This window comes from Nematostella vectensis, chromosome 14, assembly GCF_932526225.1.
Source record: "Nematostella vectensis chromosome 14, jaNemVect1.1, whole genome shotgun sequence".
In the NCBI taxonomy this organism is placed as follows: Eukaryota; Metazoa; Cnidaria; class Anthozoa; order Actiniaria; family Edwardsiidae; genus Nematostella; species Nematostella vectensis.
In genome coordinates, this window is record NC_064047.1 from 9,294,993 (window position 1) to 9,314,595 (window position 19,603).

The following is a 19,603-nucleotide window of genomic DNA, read 5'->3' on the forward strand; positions in this document are numbered from 1 at the left end:
AAGTTCTTCTTTGGTAATTTATTGAAAAATACTTTACAAAACTTTTACTTTGACACCTGATATCCTTATTTAAGAAGCCTGGGCCAAGACGTTCTTATCCAATCAAATGTCCCAATAGCCGTACTTTTCCATGGGTTTGTGCTGACCCTGTTTCTAGGAACCTGGGGCTCGTTTCTCGAAACATCCGGGAATTCTGTGGCCTGAAAACGCTTTATTCCTTAAATTTGAAAAGCTGGCTAATTCCTATAAAATTTATGGTATATAATGTGTTGAAATATCTTATTTTACCACAAAGATTCATGTGAAGGATGATCCTCTTTATAGATTTATAGATTTTGATCCTTTCCCGGACTTCTTCGGCCGAAATTCACATGTCTTAAATATTAAGAAGTTCTCGGGACTTCGCAGTCACCCGAGACTTTTTGGGTAACTTTCTGGCTTCAGCAAAAAATCGAAAATAGCCCTATTGACCATAATCATTTGGAATACGAACCAAGTGGAAGTTGAAACTGTTCTAAAACATGAAAGTGGTTCTCCAAAGGGAAAAAATGCGAAATTTTGGGAAAAAATGCAAAATAAAGTTTTCGGGCCCGAGAATTCTCGGGCGTTTCGAGAAACGGGCGCCAGGCCCTGATCTTTACTGATGGGGTTTTATACTGTAATAACTCAAGCTGGCTCTATAATAAAACAACCCTGTTACCTATCTCTAGGAAATTCCAATATTTTTTTCTTTAAAAACTTTTTAAATTTTACTAAAAGCAGTTATACATATTCCATTTTTACCATAGTCTTATGCACTATTTTGCAGCTATGCACAATAACCATATAATCTTAAGCACTATTGTTTATATTTGTGTTTGCTGCCACTAGAAGAGGGTTTACCCCTACTACCATTGGTGTCATTGAAGGAAAATCAAATGTTAGCATTTCTCCATATGATACCTTGGACTGCACACCCTTCTTAGCAAAATACTTAGCATGCACTTGTACTCATTCACATTGTAAAACATCTAAATACTTTGGTCGTTATTGACCTGAAGGGGCATATTAACTTTTTAGCACCAGACCATTTATGTAAGGGTTCCCTTTTTCTTGCACTCCCTGCTTGAGTTTCTGAACTTCTTCGTAGATTTGCTCATCTGTCATCGTCTCTAATTGTAGCTGGTTAACCTTCTGAAGGAAGTCTTTGATGATAACCTCTCCTTCCTGGAAAAATATGAACAAGAATCATTTTTGCTTTGCTTTGTATTCTTTTAAATGTAGATGAAATTTTAGATGCCTACAAGAGAATCAGTCTCTTGAGGGGTATCTGGAAATCAGGTTTAAATGCATTACCTGTTTTGCAAGCCTTCTTCGTTTTGCTGGCGATTCACCTGTAGAATCTAACACAGAAACAGTGGTTAAAGCAATTTTTAGATCACAGGGGTTCCCTGGGGTTGTGCCTGACCTGTGACTCCTTGACCAAGTTCAGCAGAGCTACCCTGAAAATCCTCAAGCTCTGCAGCTTTTTGTTTGGCGAACTGGAAATTAAAAAACAAGAGCGAATTCATTAGAACTTTGAGAAACTAATAACAGAAGATCATGTACCAAGATAACTGCCATTATCTTTAACGATGTGAAGGTATCGCTTTAGGTATATTTTGGAAATAAATTAATACTGTTTGCACTGCATAAGAGAGAAATGTCTTTAGTTGCTGCGTGTAAGAAAGGAATTACAGAGGTATGTATACAGGCTAATGCCACACATGATACTTATAAAACTAATTCATGGAATTAGTTTTACTCTGATGGATTTTGTTTTAAGTGTTATCAAGATCAGGCAGCTTGTCGTGGTGGATTTGGTAAATAAGAGGCAAAATCTTCGTAGCTACTACACTAATGTAAAGCATAACAAATTATTTTATTTTTATGATAAAAACCATTAAACTTAAAAACTGTCATAAATAACTAGTAGCTACATGTATGTCTTGCGTGCCTATTTTTTTTAGTTTACCTCGATGACATCGCTTGGGAAATGAGCAAGTTCTGCCACGTGAATACCAAAGCTTTGATCACAAACACCTGAGAATGAAACAGAAAGATGAGGGCGCACAATACATCGTGAAGTAGGTACACTTAAAACACGAATCCCAAAACACACGGGGTAGGTAAATGTGCAAAAAAAAATACATCTCAAAAGACGTTTCAAGATCACAGCTTCAAGGCATCAAAGAACGCATGACCCAAACGGATCACAAAACGTGAAGTCATAATGGCGGTAGCTGTTCTGAAGTAAACCATGTCTAAACTCCATGTCTCCATGTCTAAACTCTGACAAGCACTAGCTCTGGCCTGATCTTCTACAAACGTTTGCCAAACAAAACTTACCTGGTTTCACTTTGTAAAGCAGGGTCAGAGTCCCGCCCGTGGTTAAGGCGGTAACATGCAGGTTAGTTACCGTAGAAACCTCGTCAGCCAATGATGTGAGCTCATGAAAATGCGTGGCAAACAGGCAGAATGATTTAATTTGAGTTGCTATGTACCTGTCAAGCAAACACAAATAAATAGGTTATTTACTGTCTGGTAGGTTCATATCTTAAAATGCTGAGAAGGTCTGGAAAATATTCAGGGCCAAGATCAAAGTATTTCAAGATATGGGCGACGTCCAATGCACCTCTAAACGATATCACACACTTGGACACAAGATTAACGCGAGACGTCCAATGCTAACGCACGATACGTACACGTGTTATGTTATGGACCAACCCAGACTTTCAATAGTCATGGCAATGTGCATATACTCTGATATGACACAGGCAAGACTGTCGATTTACAAGGACGATATCACGCACTTTAATACAAAGCCCACACAAGACGTTCAATGGTCATGCACGATCTGTACGTAATTTTATAAGACCCAGGCGAGATGTTCGATTGCCACGCAAGTATGGCGCACTCGAATGCAAGGCCCACACAAGATGTTGAATGGTCACGCACGATATGTACATACTCAGATATGGCCCACGCGAGTCCAAAGCCGTCATATGTTGAGGTGCCTCGCCCTAGCTCATCGATGATGATCAGTGAGTCCTTGGTGGCAGTCTGCAGAAAAAACACGTTAGTTCAGCTGTATTTGCCCACATTTGTTACATGAAGATTACCACTCCTCGGCCTTCCCAACCCTCCAGCCCAGAGCACAAAATTAGGCCTACCATCCAGCCCCCACTGCCCCTCCAAAAACACCAATTTACCTCATGGGGTCATGTAGAAGCTATCGGAAGATTTCACCACATTGGATTGGGTTGGATTGATGCAACACAAACAAAGAACGAGAATACAATAGAACAATGAGGGTAATCTAGCCAATCCTGTTAGGCCTTCTACAGGAGCGGACTTCTACACTTTTCAACTCATGAAGATGAATAAATCTTTCAGCCTCAATTATAACTACCCTTCTCACCCTTAGAATCGAAGCAGTCTCCAGCATTTCCGACATGAAGGTTGACACACCCTTGAGTTGACTATCCCCAGATCCCACTCTGGCTAAGATGCAATCGGTGATAGAGATCTGGGCAGTACTACACGGCACAAAACAACCCAGCTGAGCCATCAGAACGATAACACCGAGCTGATGAACGAATGGCAGATGTCAATCAAATGGAAATAAAAGCGTTGGAATGGACCCATATATACTACTGTTCAGAGCTGTTATGACAAGCCAATTTATTGTAACTAAATGACACGCACCGATCACAATGAGTGAAGCAGAATCAAAAGTAACCACCATATATCGCGTGATTGCTAAAATAGTCGCGCTCTGACCTGTCGTATGTAGGTTGACTTTCCGCCCATATTCGGTCCAGTGATTATCAAAAACATCTGTTTGTCTGGAAAATTAGTAAGGTACACTAAAAAGCCATACCAATGCCACCATAACATATTTCATGATACACTTATTTCAAATAAGGCTGCACTCGAGAATCCGTGGACGCCATCTCGACTGAGAGATGATGAAGATTGAATGAGAATGGCCGAACAAATGATGGGTCCCTTTTCTTAAATATTGCCCTCTCTCCAGGACGTAGAGTTGCCATTTTCTCAAGTACGCAGAATTGTATTATATATAATATTATATTGTATTATATATAATATTATTATATATATATATATATATATATATATATATATATATATATATATATATATATATATATATATATATATATATATATATATATATATATATATATAATATTTTAGGGTTAAATTGATTGTGCCACACATGTTTTAGCTTTATATTTTTATTTTCATATAAAGCCAGAAGCATTCTCAGGTGCAGTTACATTTGTAACTCTGCCATATAGAACGGCATCTCAATACATTGTATGAATAACTTATCCAAATGAGAGAATTTCTAGTAATACAAACCTCTCGATAAGGTTACATCGTTTGCAATAAACGCGACATTATCTTGTATTTCGAGACACGGGTGACGAGATCCTGTGAGAATTATGTCTCCTTCACCTAAAAGGGACAAAACAAATTAAAGGCCGGTTCACTCTTAACCATCAGTAACAAAAGCTGAAAAAAAGGCAGAATAATTTTGCGTGTGGACAGTTCGACATCAAAGAAGCCGAAGTAAATCAACAACACCCCCCCCCCCCCCAAGCAGGTTCTTATGTTTGTGTTTGCTAGTTTACATACAAATATACTCAAGATAAGCAAAAGCAGCAACAGAGGAAAACTGATTCTTTTTCTATTTTCTTTCACTTCTGCTTATGTTACCTATAACATAGTCTGACCCGCCCTTACAATGGGTATTGTAACAAAGAGGTTTGATTAGAGAGGTTTGAAAGTAGACAAAAAAAAACATCTTAAAGAGGCTTCGTCAAAACGTTTTCTGTTTGCTTGACTACCCGCCATTAGAGGAGTGACGAAAGGAAGCAGGAAGAGTTCACAAGCATAAATATGTGTTGTTCTCTCTCTAAAGCAGTTCTTTAGTAAATAAACTCTATAATAAGCTGTGAACCCCCTTGTGCAGACTATATACAGATCCGCGATAATCACTTTAAAATACATACTACCTTTAGGGGTAATAGTAGGCCTCACGTAGGGTATCGGTGCGTTTGCAGAGACATGTGCAAAACTAAGGAAAAAAATAATAAAAAAGATTATAGTTTAAAGGGGCTACATTATGTGCTTCATAAAGAAAAAGAAAAGAGTTTGACAATCCTTCAATAAGAAATAACCCACTTTTGTAAGGGCGAGGGGGATGCGCGCAACCAGCGCACCCACCCCCCGTCTAGTTTTTCTTCAGCTTGCCAATAGTATATCTGGCTATATCATTAACTAATGGTAACGCTTCTTTCAATAGTTTGAGATTATCCATGCCCTCCGTAGTAGCATGTAGCTTTACCTGACAAGAGCGTCAATTTGGGCTATGACATCACTAAGTCCCTGCATCGGTTCACTGTAACCTCCTGTTGAGATGGACATCATAATTTAGTCAATCACATGACTGGCGCGATGTTATTCACACTGTGGTCATGCTGCAGTCACCCTCTAAAGCCATTTAGGCATTTACGCTGCATTCACACCAAAGCCACGTTGCATTCACAATAAAGCCACGCTGCATTCACAATAAAGCCACGCTGCATTCACAATAAAGCCACGCTGCATTCACAATAAAGCCACGCTGCATTCACAATAAAGCCACGCTGCATTCACAATAAAGCCACGCTGCATTCACAATAAAGCCACGTTGCATTCAGGATAAAGCCACGTTGCATTCAGGATAAAGCCACGCTGCATTCACAATAAAGCCACGCTGCATTCACAATAAAGCCACGTTGCATTCAGGATAAAGCCACGTTGCATTCACAATAAAGCCACGCTGCATTCACAATAAAGCCACGCTGCATTCACAATAAAGCCACGCTGCATTCACAATAAAGCCACGCTGCATTCACAATAAAGCCACGTTGCATTCAGGATAAAGCCACGCTGCATTCACAATAAAGCCACGCTGCATTCACAATAAAGCCACGTTGCATTCAGGATAAAGCCACGTTGCATTCACAATAAAGCCACGCTGCATTCACAATAAAGCCACGCTGCATTCACAATAAAGCCACGCTGCATTCACAATAAAGCCACGTTGCATTCAGGATAAAGCCACGTTGCATTCACAATAAAGCCACGCTGCATTCACAATAAAGCCACGTTGCATTCACAATAAAGCCACGTTGCATTCACAATAAAGCCACGCTGCATTCACAATAAAGCCACGCTGCATTCACAATAAAGCCACGCTGCATTCACGCTAAAGCCACGCTGCATTCACGCTAAAGCCATGCTGCATTCACCATAAAGCCACGCTACATTCAGGATAAAGCCACGCTACATTCAGGATAAAGCCACGCTACATTCAGGATAAAGCCACGCTGTATTCACGCTAAAGCCACGCTGTATTCACGCTAAAGCCACGCTGCATTCACACTAAAGCCACGCTGCTTTCACGCTAAAGCCACGCTGCATTCACACCAAAGCCACGCTACATTCAGGATAAAGCCACGCTGTATTCACGCTAAAGCCACGCTGCATTCACGCTAAAGCCACGCTGCATTCAGGATAAAGCCACGCTGCATTCAGGATAAAGCCACGCTGCTTTCACGCTTAAGCCACGCTACATTCAGGATAAAGCCACGCTACATTCAGGATAAAGCCACGCTGTATTCATGCAAAAGCCACGCTGCATATACGCTAAAGACATGCTGCATTCACGCTAAAGCCACGCTGCATTCACGCTAAAGCCACGCTGCATTCACGCTTAAGCCACGCTGCATTCACGCTAAAGCCACGCTGCATTCAGGATAAAGCCACCTGTATTCACGCTTAAGCCACGCTGCATTCACGCCAAAGCCACGCTACATTCACGATAAAGCCACGCTGTATTCACGCTAAAGCCACGCTGCATTCAAGATAAAGCCACGCTGCATTCACGATTGACTAATGTTGTATTCACACTGCAATCAACGTCACCCATGATACAGCAATACACACACATCCGTGCCATAGTCATGTTACAGTAACGCTTCAGTCACGCTGTATTCACGCTACAGATATTCATGACCATGATCACGGTCACAAAAATGACTGTGATTTTACCTGCGATTTTCAGGACCTCTGCCGCCAGTTTACCCTGCACGTCGTTGTACGTGTCTTTATAGCCGCGAAATTCATCGTTCAGTTGACTAAGAGCCGAGTTAGTGAAGCGGACGCCATCTTTACGGGTCTCGATAGTCGAATAGCGTTTATTGTTACGAAGTACCTTTTCTTCCTAAAAAAAGAATGATCTTATTCAACCAACAATTTGTATCACTGTAATTTCGTGCTAACGACGAATAATTGTAGAGTAGCGAAACAAGTTAATATGATGAGAAAATTACACTTGATAAGGCAATAATCATCCAATAAAAACTGGTACATATTATTTATTCACATAATTTGGATCAGGGAAGGCAATTTGTATGCAGCTATCAGTTTCATTAACACGAACTAAAAAGATAAGAGTTTTTCAACGAGTTCAGCCATGCTGGTTGGCTTTCAAAGTTCACGTCAATCAGTGCATTGCTCACATCCTAATTGGCTGACTCTGTAAAATAAACAAGGTGACCAGGGTAGCGTGATAATAGCGTAATAATATTGTTTAAATTACCTTCCTAGTAATTCTGAAGAAATAGCCAAGCTGGTTATTAGATTCAAGTTTAATCGTCTTTGAAGGCTCAAGAGATAAGTCTCTGCCAGCCTAAAAGAACAAGGGAAACGGATCTAATAAAAAATCGTAATAATAATGTTACGATTTCAAATAAGGTTGCACTCGAGAATTCATGTGTCGTAGCCCATTGTTGTTTATGGGTAACATAAAGATGCATAAATTCTGGTCTCTGGAAGCCATGTGAAAGTTTACAGGCACGTCAACAAGAATATGACTTCGAAACTGGAATTTATTTTCTTTATGGCTGAATTGCTTTTTTTATACGCGAATTGTGATACATGCATTCACCGCAACCATAGTTGGAATGGGTGTTTGTAGAAATATAAAGTCCCTGCTCTTTCATCTAGGATTGTGATTTCCAATTCTACTAAAGACTGTAGCACATTGTTCCAATTACAAGGAAAAAGAATGTATCTTAATGAGTAGCAAAAACAAAAACAAAAGTACAAAAAGAAATAATTTAAATGTTATAATCACAAGCAACATTCCTTTGTGCACAAGTATAAGCTGTTACGGAATTATGTGCGATCTTTCCACAAACCTTGTTCAATTCAACAGGAAACTTTTCCAGAATCTCGTCCATGTGTTCCCGGCACTCTAAAGAGAAACGCAAGAAAAAAGTCAGTAGAATGTCAGGATTGTCAAGGAATGTGGTTTGTCAGAATCCTTCCCCCGAAATCTCACAACCAGCTGCGGGCCTGTCACACATGTGTATTGGTTGTTACAAATCCGGATGCTTTTTGTTACAAATCCGGTTGACTAGTTTGTTACATATCCGGTTGATTTTTGTTACAAATATGGTTGTTGTTACATATCTGGTTGGTTGTTGTTAAAAATCTGGTTATTGTTACAAATCCTGGTGATACACCATGCCGGACCCAAGGACGTCAAAACGTGTGAAAACGTGGGAAGTCACTTCTGGCATTCATGAGGTACCTTGCAGACCTTCACTGATTAGTTCGTACCCCACCAGATCTTCACTGATGAGGTACGTACCTGGCAGACCTCCACTGCTGAAGTACGTACCTTGCAGACCTCCACTGATAAGGTACGTACCTTGCAGACCTCCACTGATAAGGAACGTACCTTGCAGACCTTCACTGATTAGTTCGTACCTACCAGACCTTCACTGATAAAGTACGTAACTGGCAGGCCTTCACTGATAAGGCACGTAACTGGCAGACCTTCATTGATAAAGTACGTAACTGGCAGACCTTCACTGATTAGGTACGTACGTTGCAGACCCTTACTGATTAGGTACGTACCTTGCAGACCTCCACTGATTAGGTACGTACCTTGCAGACCTCCACTGATTAGGTACGTACGTTGCAGACCTTCACTGATTAGTTCGTACCCACCAGACCGTCACTGATGAGGTACGTACCTGGCAGACCTCCACTGCTGAAGTACGTACCTTGCAGACCTTCACTGATAAAGTACGTACCTTGCAGACCTCCACTGATAAGGTACGTACCTTGTAGACCTTCACTGATTAGTTCGTACCTACCAGACCTTCCCTGATAAAGTACGTAACTGGCAGACCTCCACTGATTAGGTACGTACCTTGCAGACCTCCACTGATGAGGTACGTACGTTGCAGACCCTTACTGATTAGGTACGTACCTGACAGACATTCACTAATGAAGTACGAACCTTGCAGACCTTCGTCGAATGTGGCCTTGATAAGATACTCGTGATTCTCGACCTGCTCCAGGTCTATGGTGGTCTCCACTAGGTCACAAAACTTTGCAAAGTCAGCTACAAGTTCCTGGGAATACAAGCAAAGTAACGAAAGTCATCTTTAATTTCCTGGAAATTTAATGCAAAGCAATGAAAGCCATCTTCAAGTTCCTGGAAATAACAAGAAAGGTAACAGGAGTCATATAAATTTACTGGATCCGTAGAGAAGTCTCTTGAAATTACAGCAAGAGTCAGGAGCTACAACGGTATTGATAGTCATCTACAAATTCTTGGAAATTACCATCAAAATGATAAGTTCCTGGAAATTCCAACCACAATGACAAGCTAAAAGGTAATAAACAGGAGATGCTTGCCTACCATAAGCGGATCCCTGAAGCATTCAACCAGAAGCTTCCTGTGGTCGCCATGGTAACGTTCGAGGACGTCTGCAAATGGTTCCAGGCGTTGAACTGACTGATAGACGCGTACACAATCCTAAAAAGAAAATATTTCTTATTAAATCAAGAAGATGGAGAGGCAGATGGACAGTCTTTGAAAAGAGATTAATTGATATTGCCTATAATTCTGTATAAGCAAATCATATTTTCAGTTTCAATACAAAAAAATCCACACAATGTCGAGATGTTATGTTAAACGCCTCTGTGAATACAAGGGAAATTTCGTTGATGTTTCAAGCGTCCCTTCAGTTCCTATGTTCTGAGGTGGGCTTGAACTTAGCCTGTTTGTGGGTTACGTAAATATGTTTTGGGAATTTACCTGTAGAGTGGCTTTTTGTCGCTGGAACTTCTTGGCAAGCCTGGAAAAATCTGGAAATTTCCTCATTTCATCCTGGAAAATCGAAAATAATTATTAGTACCATTTACAATCACAAGCTAGGGCTTATGCTATTTCTTTGAGGGGAGCCTGGGTCACAGTTATCATGTGCCTTTCACCACTGGGTTTCGGGTTCGATTCCAAGTTCCGACTTAGTTGGTCCTTGTTCCAAGATTTTTTTCCAGGTCCTCCCGTTTTACACAGTAGTGGGCCAAACAAGTGACAGCAAGAGATATAAGCCTTAGGGTAATAGATACCTGGAGTGTTTGTCTCAGCTCTGTGTCCTCAACAAATGCCTCAACTATATTCAATCTTTCCTCTAAAAAAGGAAAATGAAAAGAAAAAAGGATCAAATTACAGGACATTTACAGGACAAATTACAGGACATTTTCCATCATTAATCTAGAAGACGACACTTGGAACAGATATCTTTGACATGTCGATTTTCTTTACCAATTTTATTCTTGTCCATCAAAGGCTGTTTGATCCATTGGGCGACAAGCCTTTGTCCCTGAGGAGTCTTGCACTTGTTTAAAAGGCCTGTCAGGCACATACTCTTGTTTCCACCTGGTGGAGAAATAACATCTTCTGGTGATGAAGGTGACAAAAGGCTACCAGCCCATAAACACATACGATCATAATACATAAAACAACTATAACACCATCCAGTCAGCCAGCTCACAAACACATACGATGATCATACATAAAACAACTAGAACACCCATACATTCAACAAAGCCACAAACACATACGATTATCATATATGAAACAACTAGAACGCCCATACATTCAACAAGCCCACAAACACATAAACAACTATAACACCATCCAGTCAACCAGCCCACAAACGCATACGATCATTATATATAAAACAACTATAACACCATACAGTCAACAAGCCCACAAACAGATACGATCATTATATATAAAACAACTATAACACCATACAGTCAACAAGCCCACAAACAGATACGATCATCATACATAAAACAACTAGAACGCCCATACAGTCAACAAGCCCACAAACACATAAGATCATCATATCCGAAAATAATCATATACTATCACATCTAAAACAATTGTCACCCCAAAAGGCACATGACTTCTCAAGGAGGTAGCTCATTACAGTTTATTGTCTATACTGTATGAGCTTTATCAACACAACAAACAAAAGCATGCTCTGTTGTGGTTTATGGCTGGTGATGATGATTAGTTTGCTTGAGAAGCAAAGCCCCTCAAAATGAGTTAGAATATCACTTATTTTTACTATTATCAGGAGCTGTGAAACCCTCATCTTCTTTGTTTAGGATGTTAAGCCAAGGATCCAGTCTCTCACCTCAATTCATATGCCTGTATTGGGGGATGTATAGTAAACATTCAGGGACGCTGGCTAGTGGTACCATCTCCAGTGACAATGCTTACATTCTAACTCACACTCATGAATGTGAGTATTATGGAGCATTCCATATGGTATTGATGAGTAGAGTTGCAACAGTAACTGCACTCCACAAATACTAAGCTTTCATGTCCATGAAACATTTTCATTGATAAGAAGCTGTTGCCATATTCTCTAACATACCATCCATAGGGTTAGGAAGAAGGTTAAGCGCCCTGACAGCAGCAGCATCCAGCTTCATGTACTGACTCAGGTCAAAGGAGGACAGTTTGAACTGACTGAAGTTAGATTCATCAGACAGCAGCTGTAATAAGATGTTAACAATGACTTGAATGACAGAATGACAGCAAAGATAAAGATGATGCTGATGATGATGATGACAATACTAGTTTTTATAATATTTATGATAATGATGATGATAATAATGATGACAAAAATGATGATGCTGATAAAGATGATGACAATGATGTTGATGATGAAGATGACAATAATAGTTTTGATAGTGATTATGATAATGATGATAATAATGATGATAACAATGATAAAGATGACTATAATAGTTTTAAAATGATTATGATAATATTGATAATGATTATGATAATAATGATAATAATGATGGTGCTGAAAAAGATGATGACAATGATGATGATGATTATAAAAAATGTAAGCTGTAATGATGACAGTTTAATAATAAATAACAATGAAGGTGGGGGTGACTATAAATGACGACTGAGAAGATGATGGCGGTTTTTTGGACAAACACAATAAGCTGGTGATCAAGGAAATGATAATGATAATGATGACAATGATAGAAAGAAACACAAGATAAAGAAGAATACAAGAACATGAAGAATACAAGAACATGATTGGAAATTTATATAAAATGTTAAGGATGATCAGAATAGAAAAGTGATACTGATGACCCTAATGAGGAGGAGGTGGGGGGGGGGGGGGGGCAAGGAGGAGGATACAAAATTTGATCAAAACTAACAGAAGCCAACCTCCAAGTATTTGATGACTGCGGCCAAGGCTGCTGTTGCATGTATCATGTCCATTTCAGCTGAAAATTTCATTAATCTTTTATCAGCCCTGTAGTAATTCTATGCTCCCTCAATATCGAGTAAACCATTTCATTTGGCTAGTACATTGAGATTTACTTGTTACAGCTTTATTTTTCAAGGTTTTGAATCATTAACAATATTATATTATGTGCTCTTTGATTGACCAACATCTTGGAGTGGAGTTTGGAAGCTATTTAAACCTTGACCAATCAGAAATCACAAAAATTTGAGTCTTTTTACCGGGATGTAGCAGGATGCAGAGCACGGGGGAGGTACCCTCCCAAATATTAGGGACCTTAAGCAACGACGACGGGGACGCTCACGATGATGTCAGAAAACAATGCAATTCCATTCAAATTCAGAAAAGCAGCACGTTCTGTCTGATAAATTTCAGCCGTTTTCCACCAAACTAAGACATAAAACTTCCAAATTTCACGGCATATTGAGGACGCGGACGTTTGCACTGTAAACTCCTCCAACTACGTTTGTTTCAGCAGAAACGATGTCCTTAGTATATTATTATCTGTCTCTGAATATATTGTTTTGCTAATTTTATTCCAATGAAATTGAAATTGACTTTGAAACGGGAGCACATCTTTTTTGATCTTGTTGTCCTACCTGTCACCGTGGCCCTTGCTTAAGGTCTCTATTAATAAAAAAACCCTAATATTTTCTTAATGTTTCTGTAAAGTATCAGTGCGGTCTGCTAAAGCTCTATTCAAGATTTTTTAAATTTTTTTTTTCGAAAAAGAAAATATTTTATTTCATATTTTTTGTGAGGCTATTCTACTCACGTAATGTTGCGCTATTTCCCCCAGCAGTTAATTTCAGAAGCCTGTTCAAGTCTTGCACAATGTCTTTGTTTGAAAACTCCACTGGTATAAAAAAAAACATATAATGGTTAAAAACACTGGGGGTACAAAACCTAGACAGGTTAACCTTCCCAAAAAGGAGTAAATGTTTGATCAATCAGGAATCACCTTTCTTGCGTTCTGTAACAAGGATGTTGCTGCGCTTGACAACTTCATGGGTCTTGGCAGCGTCACCACTGCTGTCAGTGGAAGCCATAAGACATTCCTTAGGACCAAGCTGGACAATGAGAGCCTGCAAAGCCAGGAGATATGGTCACCAATGACATCAGTGAGTGCCCCCCCCCCTTGGGGGGGAAAAGGGGGCACTACTATATACCAATACCTATACATAAGTAATCAAAATACCCAAATCGTCACATTTCTTATTTGCGTGTTTTATTATGAATATTGTAATATTTTATCATCTTGGATAATATCATTATTCCTAGAATATTCTATGCTTCTGCAAGGTTTGATTGAATGGATTGAATTTGGATGGATTGGAATGGATTGAATCTCATAGTGGTGGGTTACAATTCAGTTTTATATTCAGTTTTACATTTTAGTAAAAATGAAATGTACAGCTTTTTTGGCAGTTGAAAGATTTGATTTCAAAGTCTTTTTTTTAATGCTTACAATCACATTGTGACGGCTTTTAATACCTGTAGTTATGAAAATTCACAAAATTGACAAACATTGATTCACCTCAAGATTGGAAAACTGATCATTATCGGCAAATTCACAAACACCAAGCTTTCTTGAAGCAACATCTGCGTAGGCAACTCCAACAACCTGAAAAAAAAAACAATATGATATTAATATGATAATATGACAAAATGATATTAATATGGTACTAGATTACAGTTTTATCTTAATTTACTTAACTTAAATATACAGACTAAAAAATGTGGAGATACAGTAATAATGTGGTATCTAGATACTAATAATGATAACACTCTTGGGTACACACCACATTTGGAAAAAATATATAAATATAATAGTCCTCATGGGCGGATCTACAGGGGCGGGGCAAGCAGACTACATCCCCCTCCCCCCATTCTTATTTCAGATATTTTGCTTAAAATAATGAAAAAATATCTAGGAGATTCTCCTCCCTGAAATCCTTGTTTCAAACTCCTCTTCAAGGGCCTTCTGGACCTGCCCTTGGCCCATTTTTTTATAGATTGGTTATTCACATAATTCCTTCACATATATATTTTTTTAAATTCCTAACTTGTAAACTTGTGTGTGTACTTCCTTAAAACTTGTAGAACTACCCAGAGGCCACAAAAATGGTGTGAAGAAAAATAGGGGTCACCATGCATTTTAATGAGACACCAAAGTCATTAAAAATTGCTGTGTCAGTAAAATCTAAAATATAATACTTTCACTTGAGCAATTCACAAGAGTTGTCAGATTTTTACTTAAAAACATTCCAGGTGTGATATTCTTGTCATCTTATCTCAAAAATATAAAAAATTCCCATAAAGCAAATGTATATTTATTCCCGTTTTTGCTTATTTTAACAACAGGCATTCAATATAAAAAGTTTTTTTTTTCTCGAATTAAAAAAAACATACAGTTTTCAAGTTGATGAAAAGTTTTAAAAATTCGATTTTAAAAAAATACTTAAAAATACTCACAGTCTAAAAGATAATACCCTTACTCTTTGTCCAGTGACTGTACCAAGCTTAATTGCCATGACAACAGCAGAAGCAGACATTTCAGAATTCCCAAATAAGATATCTTCAAACTGCTGCAGGTTGCCAGGAGATCCCTAGATACAAGTAGACCACACTTATAAGTAACAACTTCCACTCTAGCAATCAGAAATAAAGCAACCATTATATCCTGACAATGAGGAGAATCATACAAACAACTCACAGAAAACACCTTAGCAAACACTAAATCTAACCTAGCAACCAGAAGAATCCAGTAGCCACTGCTCATTCTATATGCACTTTTAAGAACCCTAGCAACCCCTCACTACCTTAGTAACCAGTTCTTATGGGGATAACACCCATTCTACATACCTTAGCAACCAGTTCCCAGGCACTACTGTTCTTGCCTCCTTTACTGCGGTACATTTCAATCCTGTACTGACGAATAAGTAGCAGGTCTCGACACGTCGACTCAAAGTTCATCTTACTTAGGACCACAGATGGCACTTTGTGGTCACCGGTGCCAAGATATTTGACAACGCTTGAGGTTTTGAACACTTCTTTGGCCGCAAAGAGAGCATCTGGCCCATGAACAGTATAGTAATCCTGTCAAAAAATATTAATGCTAGAGGTATCCAGGTACCACGGCTGTAGCAGGGGCGTGGCACCGGCATAAAAAATAGGCCGTGGCTTTGCCCAAACATAATAAAAATCTAAGGCCGCATCATGGGGAGGGGGTCCACACCTCAAGATAGTGGGCTTGACGATGAAACGTCTACATGCTGTGTCAGAGCCTTAGCAGGCCCCGAAAGATTGGGAGGGGACAAAATACAGAAACATTAAGAAAATATTGCGGGGGGGGGGGGGGGGGGGGGGGGGCGCACCCATGCCCCTTCTGTTCATTTTCTTAATATATTTGAAAATATTGGGAAAGCATGTGCCCCAGGGCCCCACCCCTTGCTATGACACTGTCTGTCAGTACATGGCTGTTTTACTTACTGATCTGTCAAAAACTCGGAATGTAGTCTCTGGTTTCTGGAAGAATTAAATAGACGATATTTGTGTCAAGAGGAAGTCAAGGTGACATTTGACAAGCAAACCGTGTAAATGAGCAAATCATTTTGAGTAATTCTTCTTCTTTGGCACAGCCCCCTGTGTAGCAAGCGCAAGGTAAAAGAGAGGAGGAGAAACTGAGCATGTTTGGTGAAACAAGGGGGTGAAGGGGGCAGGGGTGTAGCCAGGGGGGTGGCCCAGGGGGCCCGGTCCCCCCCTTCTAGCAGCCAAAAATACAGTAAATGTATGAGACATTATCTAAAATACAGGAGAAAATGTCAATTTCATATAATTTCAATCGGGACAAATTTGGGTCTGACCCAGATCACAAAGTGCCCGAAGTGTGCAATCGATAGAATCGATAATCGATATTAATTGATTTCAATCAATAAAATAAGTTAATTGTATCGGTAATTGATAGCAATCTATACAAAAAAATCTTGAGGAAAATTGATAATTATTGATTACCTGATTGATTTATCAACAAAATAAAAAAAAAATCAAAGACAAGTCTGAGAGATTTCACAAACTTTTATTATTCCAATGTGCAAACAAAACATCAAAACTAAGGAACCAACACTAACTAGTAGTAGCCAAGTAACCACAGGTGAAAATTGAAGGAAAATATCAGTTTATATCTTTATCTGATGGTCTTGAGTTTTGCCTAGTTCTGCATTCTACCCCGTGCGCGTCCCCGCCTCAATTTTTTTTTTCATGTTCTCTTTCCTTTTGCTATATAGGCTGTATTATCTCATGCGTACTCATGCTGCTTCAGTTTCTTGCAGCCATAGCCGCGACAATCAGGGTGGTAAACGAGATTTGGCCAATTTTCCACTGTCAAGAAACGTGAAATCGTCCATTTCTACGCCAGTGAAACGTGGTTACTATTAAGGCCATTTTTCGGTCCATACCCACCTTTACTACCCTGGATAATTAGAAACATATACTGGTGTATATGTACATAAAAAGTACAGTGACCGAGGCATACACTTTTTTTTATAAGAACGTTTAAGAATCAACTTCCAGCCTGGGCAAAAACGGACATTTTTATAATCAAAGGCTCTCTGAGCCAACTCGTGAATGCAAATGTTTTAATAGTTATGTTCTTGTGTGCATAAAAGATATACAGGATGAACAAAGCATGACAGGCCTGTACCCAGTATTTTTCTTGGGGGGGTGCGAAATCCGAAAAAGTGGACCTAATTTTTCCGGGGGAGGGAGGAGGGTGTTCTCTGATAAAAATCTAACCACCTCCGAAAGAACAAAAAGGGATTTTTTTTATGCCTTTGCAGTGTCTCTACGGGACGTTTATTGTCAAATTTGGCTACATACCAGAGTGTTCTTGCTTGATTTTGAGTGTTGTCTACAAACTACAAATAGCACGTCTATTGAGAACCAAAAGTGGACCTTCGTCCGTTGTGGGTGGGTGCGTTCGCACCCCCTGCAACCCCCCTGGGTACGGGCCTGCATGAACACACCCAAGATGCTGAGAGTACATAAAAATGTCCTGACACCTTTTTTCTTTTCAATGTCATGTCATGTCAAGAACAGTATAGATTATCATAAAAAGTAAAAAAAAAATTAGGGCCCTCAGTGGGAATCGAACCTGGGAAGCTGCGTTCGCACCACTTACTGAGTTGACCAGTAACTAAAATTATTTTTATTACTATTGGAATCGTAATGATCAAAAAGCTTTTTGCTAGCATGTCAAATTTCAGCATATTCTTTCCGGAAACAAAATAAAATACCCGCAATAATTGATCACGCTACTGTCATACAATGTGTTTTATGCTATTAACAATCTAGAAAAGCGCAAAATCGTTATTCGATGAAGAAGCGGAGCCATATCTGCATATGTTTGCACGAGTTCTGTTTGATATTTAGTTTAGTTGATTGGGAAGAATTAGAAAAAGGATTTGTGGAAATCTATCCTCTTGTATTTTGTCCTTCAAACAGAGGCTTTTTTCTTATTACTCTGCGACCATAGACCCAGCTAACAGACTTAATGCGAATGCAAAAACCCAGAGACGTGAATCAGCAAGTACTAAAAGAAAGAGAATTTAAAGCTTTGCTAGCATTTTACTTGTTTTGTTTGCAAAATAACTTGAATTGGACTAAACCGTAGAAGATACTTGCTTATATATATATTTTACGGCTATACAAACATATGACCGTAGCGAGTCGATGCCAAAGCCATTTTATAGTACTAAGCTTTAACCGGAAGTTGAACTCCAGAAGTTTACAGGATGACCTAAGGATTGCTGTGTTGCAAAAGCACAGAAAGACCATAAAAAGGTCAACAGATTAGTTATCCAATGATGGAGTGTAATCGGAGTCCCCACAATAACTCGTACATGCTTCGCATTTCCAAGTTAAAAAAGGTGCTTATCAAGAAAATTATTGTCGCTTGCACAAAACGATAGGTACTGATAAAATCCATAGCCTTAATTGGGAAGAGTTTTGTGAGTATCTATTAATATCGATCATCCGATACAATCGATATCAATTAATCAAGGATTATCGACTGATTTCGATTTATCTATCAGTTTTTCGATATTGATTTTTATAGATTGCACACTCTGGGCAAAGAGCCCCTTGGCTCCCCTGGTGGAGAGCAAAAAATAAAAAGTGCTTGCAGGCAGCCTTCGACAGGGTCAGTGAATAATGGCGAATCAAACCCGAAACACTGTGAAGAGGCTCCAACGCCCCCCTACCCCCCCCCCCCCCCCCCCCCACCAATACCTTTTTTCTCATCTACAAACACAACAATCACACAGATGTTTGATAATATTTATTGACATAAAAACAGCACTGGCGACTTAATCCACAAACAACAGAACAATGATTTTAAGTAAGAAATAGGTTTGAATCGACACTAACCTCGGGTAACGAACGGTAGAATGACAGAAATCCCGACTCTGCCGCGGAATCTGAAAATCAATATAAATAATTGTCAAAATACAACCAATAAAATAGGAAAATCTAGATCTATATAAGCAATTACCCAGAGAAATCTGTTGGACGGGCTGCAAGGCCATCTTGGAAGGAATAGATGTCGACTACAATGCAGAAAGGCTAATTTCTACTCGATGAAGAGCCAATGTGGTAAAAATAGGAGCGAATTTGGCGCGGAAAATACCAATCGATAATAAGTCGTTCAAGCTCAATAACTTTTCGTATGCCAATCATCTCTTATTTTTTAGGTAATTTTCTTGGATTTGTTGAATAATCAAACATTTGAGCATACATTTTTATTTTTGAAAGACGCAAAAAGCTCATGAAATAGAATTAAACCAAATCGGATAACAAGT

General features: G+C 39.2%; 1 protein-coding gene across 2 annotated transcripts; it reads right to left on the minus strand.

Annotated features, from left to right (window-relative positions):
• Positions 1-3: 3 nt before the first annotated feature.
• Positions 4-19,439, minus strand: LOC5509902 (DNA mismatch repair protein Msh2). 2 transcript variants are annotated; one of them, XM_048721503.1, is made up of 29 exons: positions 19,297-19,439; positions 19,173-19,222; positions 16,239-16,274; positions 15,612-15,845; positions 15,245-15,355; positions 14,284-14,370; positions 13,708-13,831; positions 13,522-13,602; positions 12,668-12,726; positions 11,850-11,970; positions 10,724-10,837; positions 10,528-10,589; positions 10,214-10,285; positions 9,815-9,931; positions 9,410-9,524; positions 8,298-8,353; positions 7,697-7,786; positions 7,147-7,318; positions 5,396-5,459; positions 5,064-5,125; positions 4,408-4,503; positions 3,802-3,866; positions 3,440-3,607; positions 2,990-3,081; positions 2,368-2,522; positions 1,994-2,061; positions 1,448-1,520; positions 1,336-1,373; positions 4-1,206 (listed from the first exon to the last, which is right to left on the minus strand). In XM_048721503.1, exons 1-29 carry the CDS (start codon positions 19,328-19,330, stop codon positions 1,048-1,050), a joined length of 2,775 nt encoding a protein of 924 aa, XP_048577460.1. In that variant the 5' UTR covers positions 19,331-19,439; the 3' UTR covers positions 4-1,047. The 2 variants fall into 2 exon arrangements, with proteins under 2 accessions (XP_048577460.1, XP_048577459.1); XM_048721502.1 differs by having other exon boundaries at positions 1,336-1,382.
• Positions 19,440-19,603: the final 164 nt, after the last annotated feature.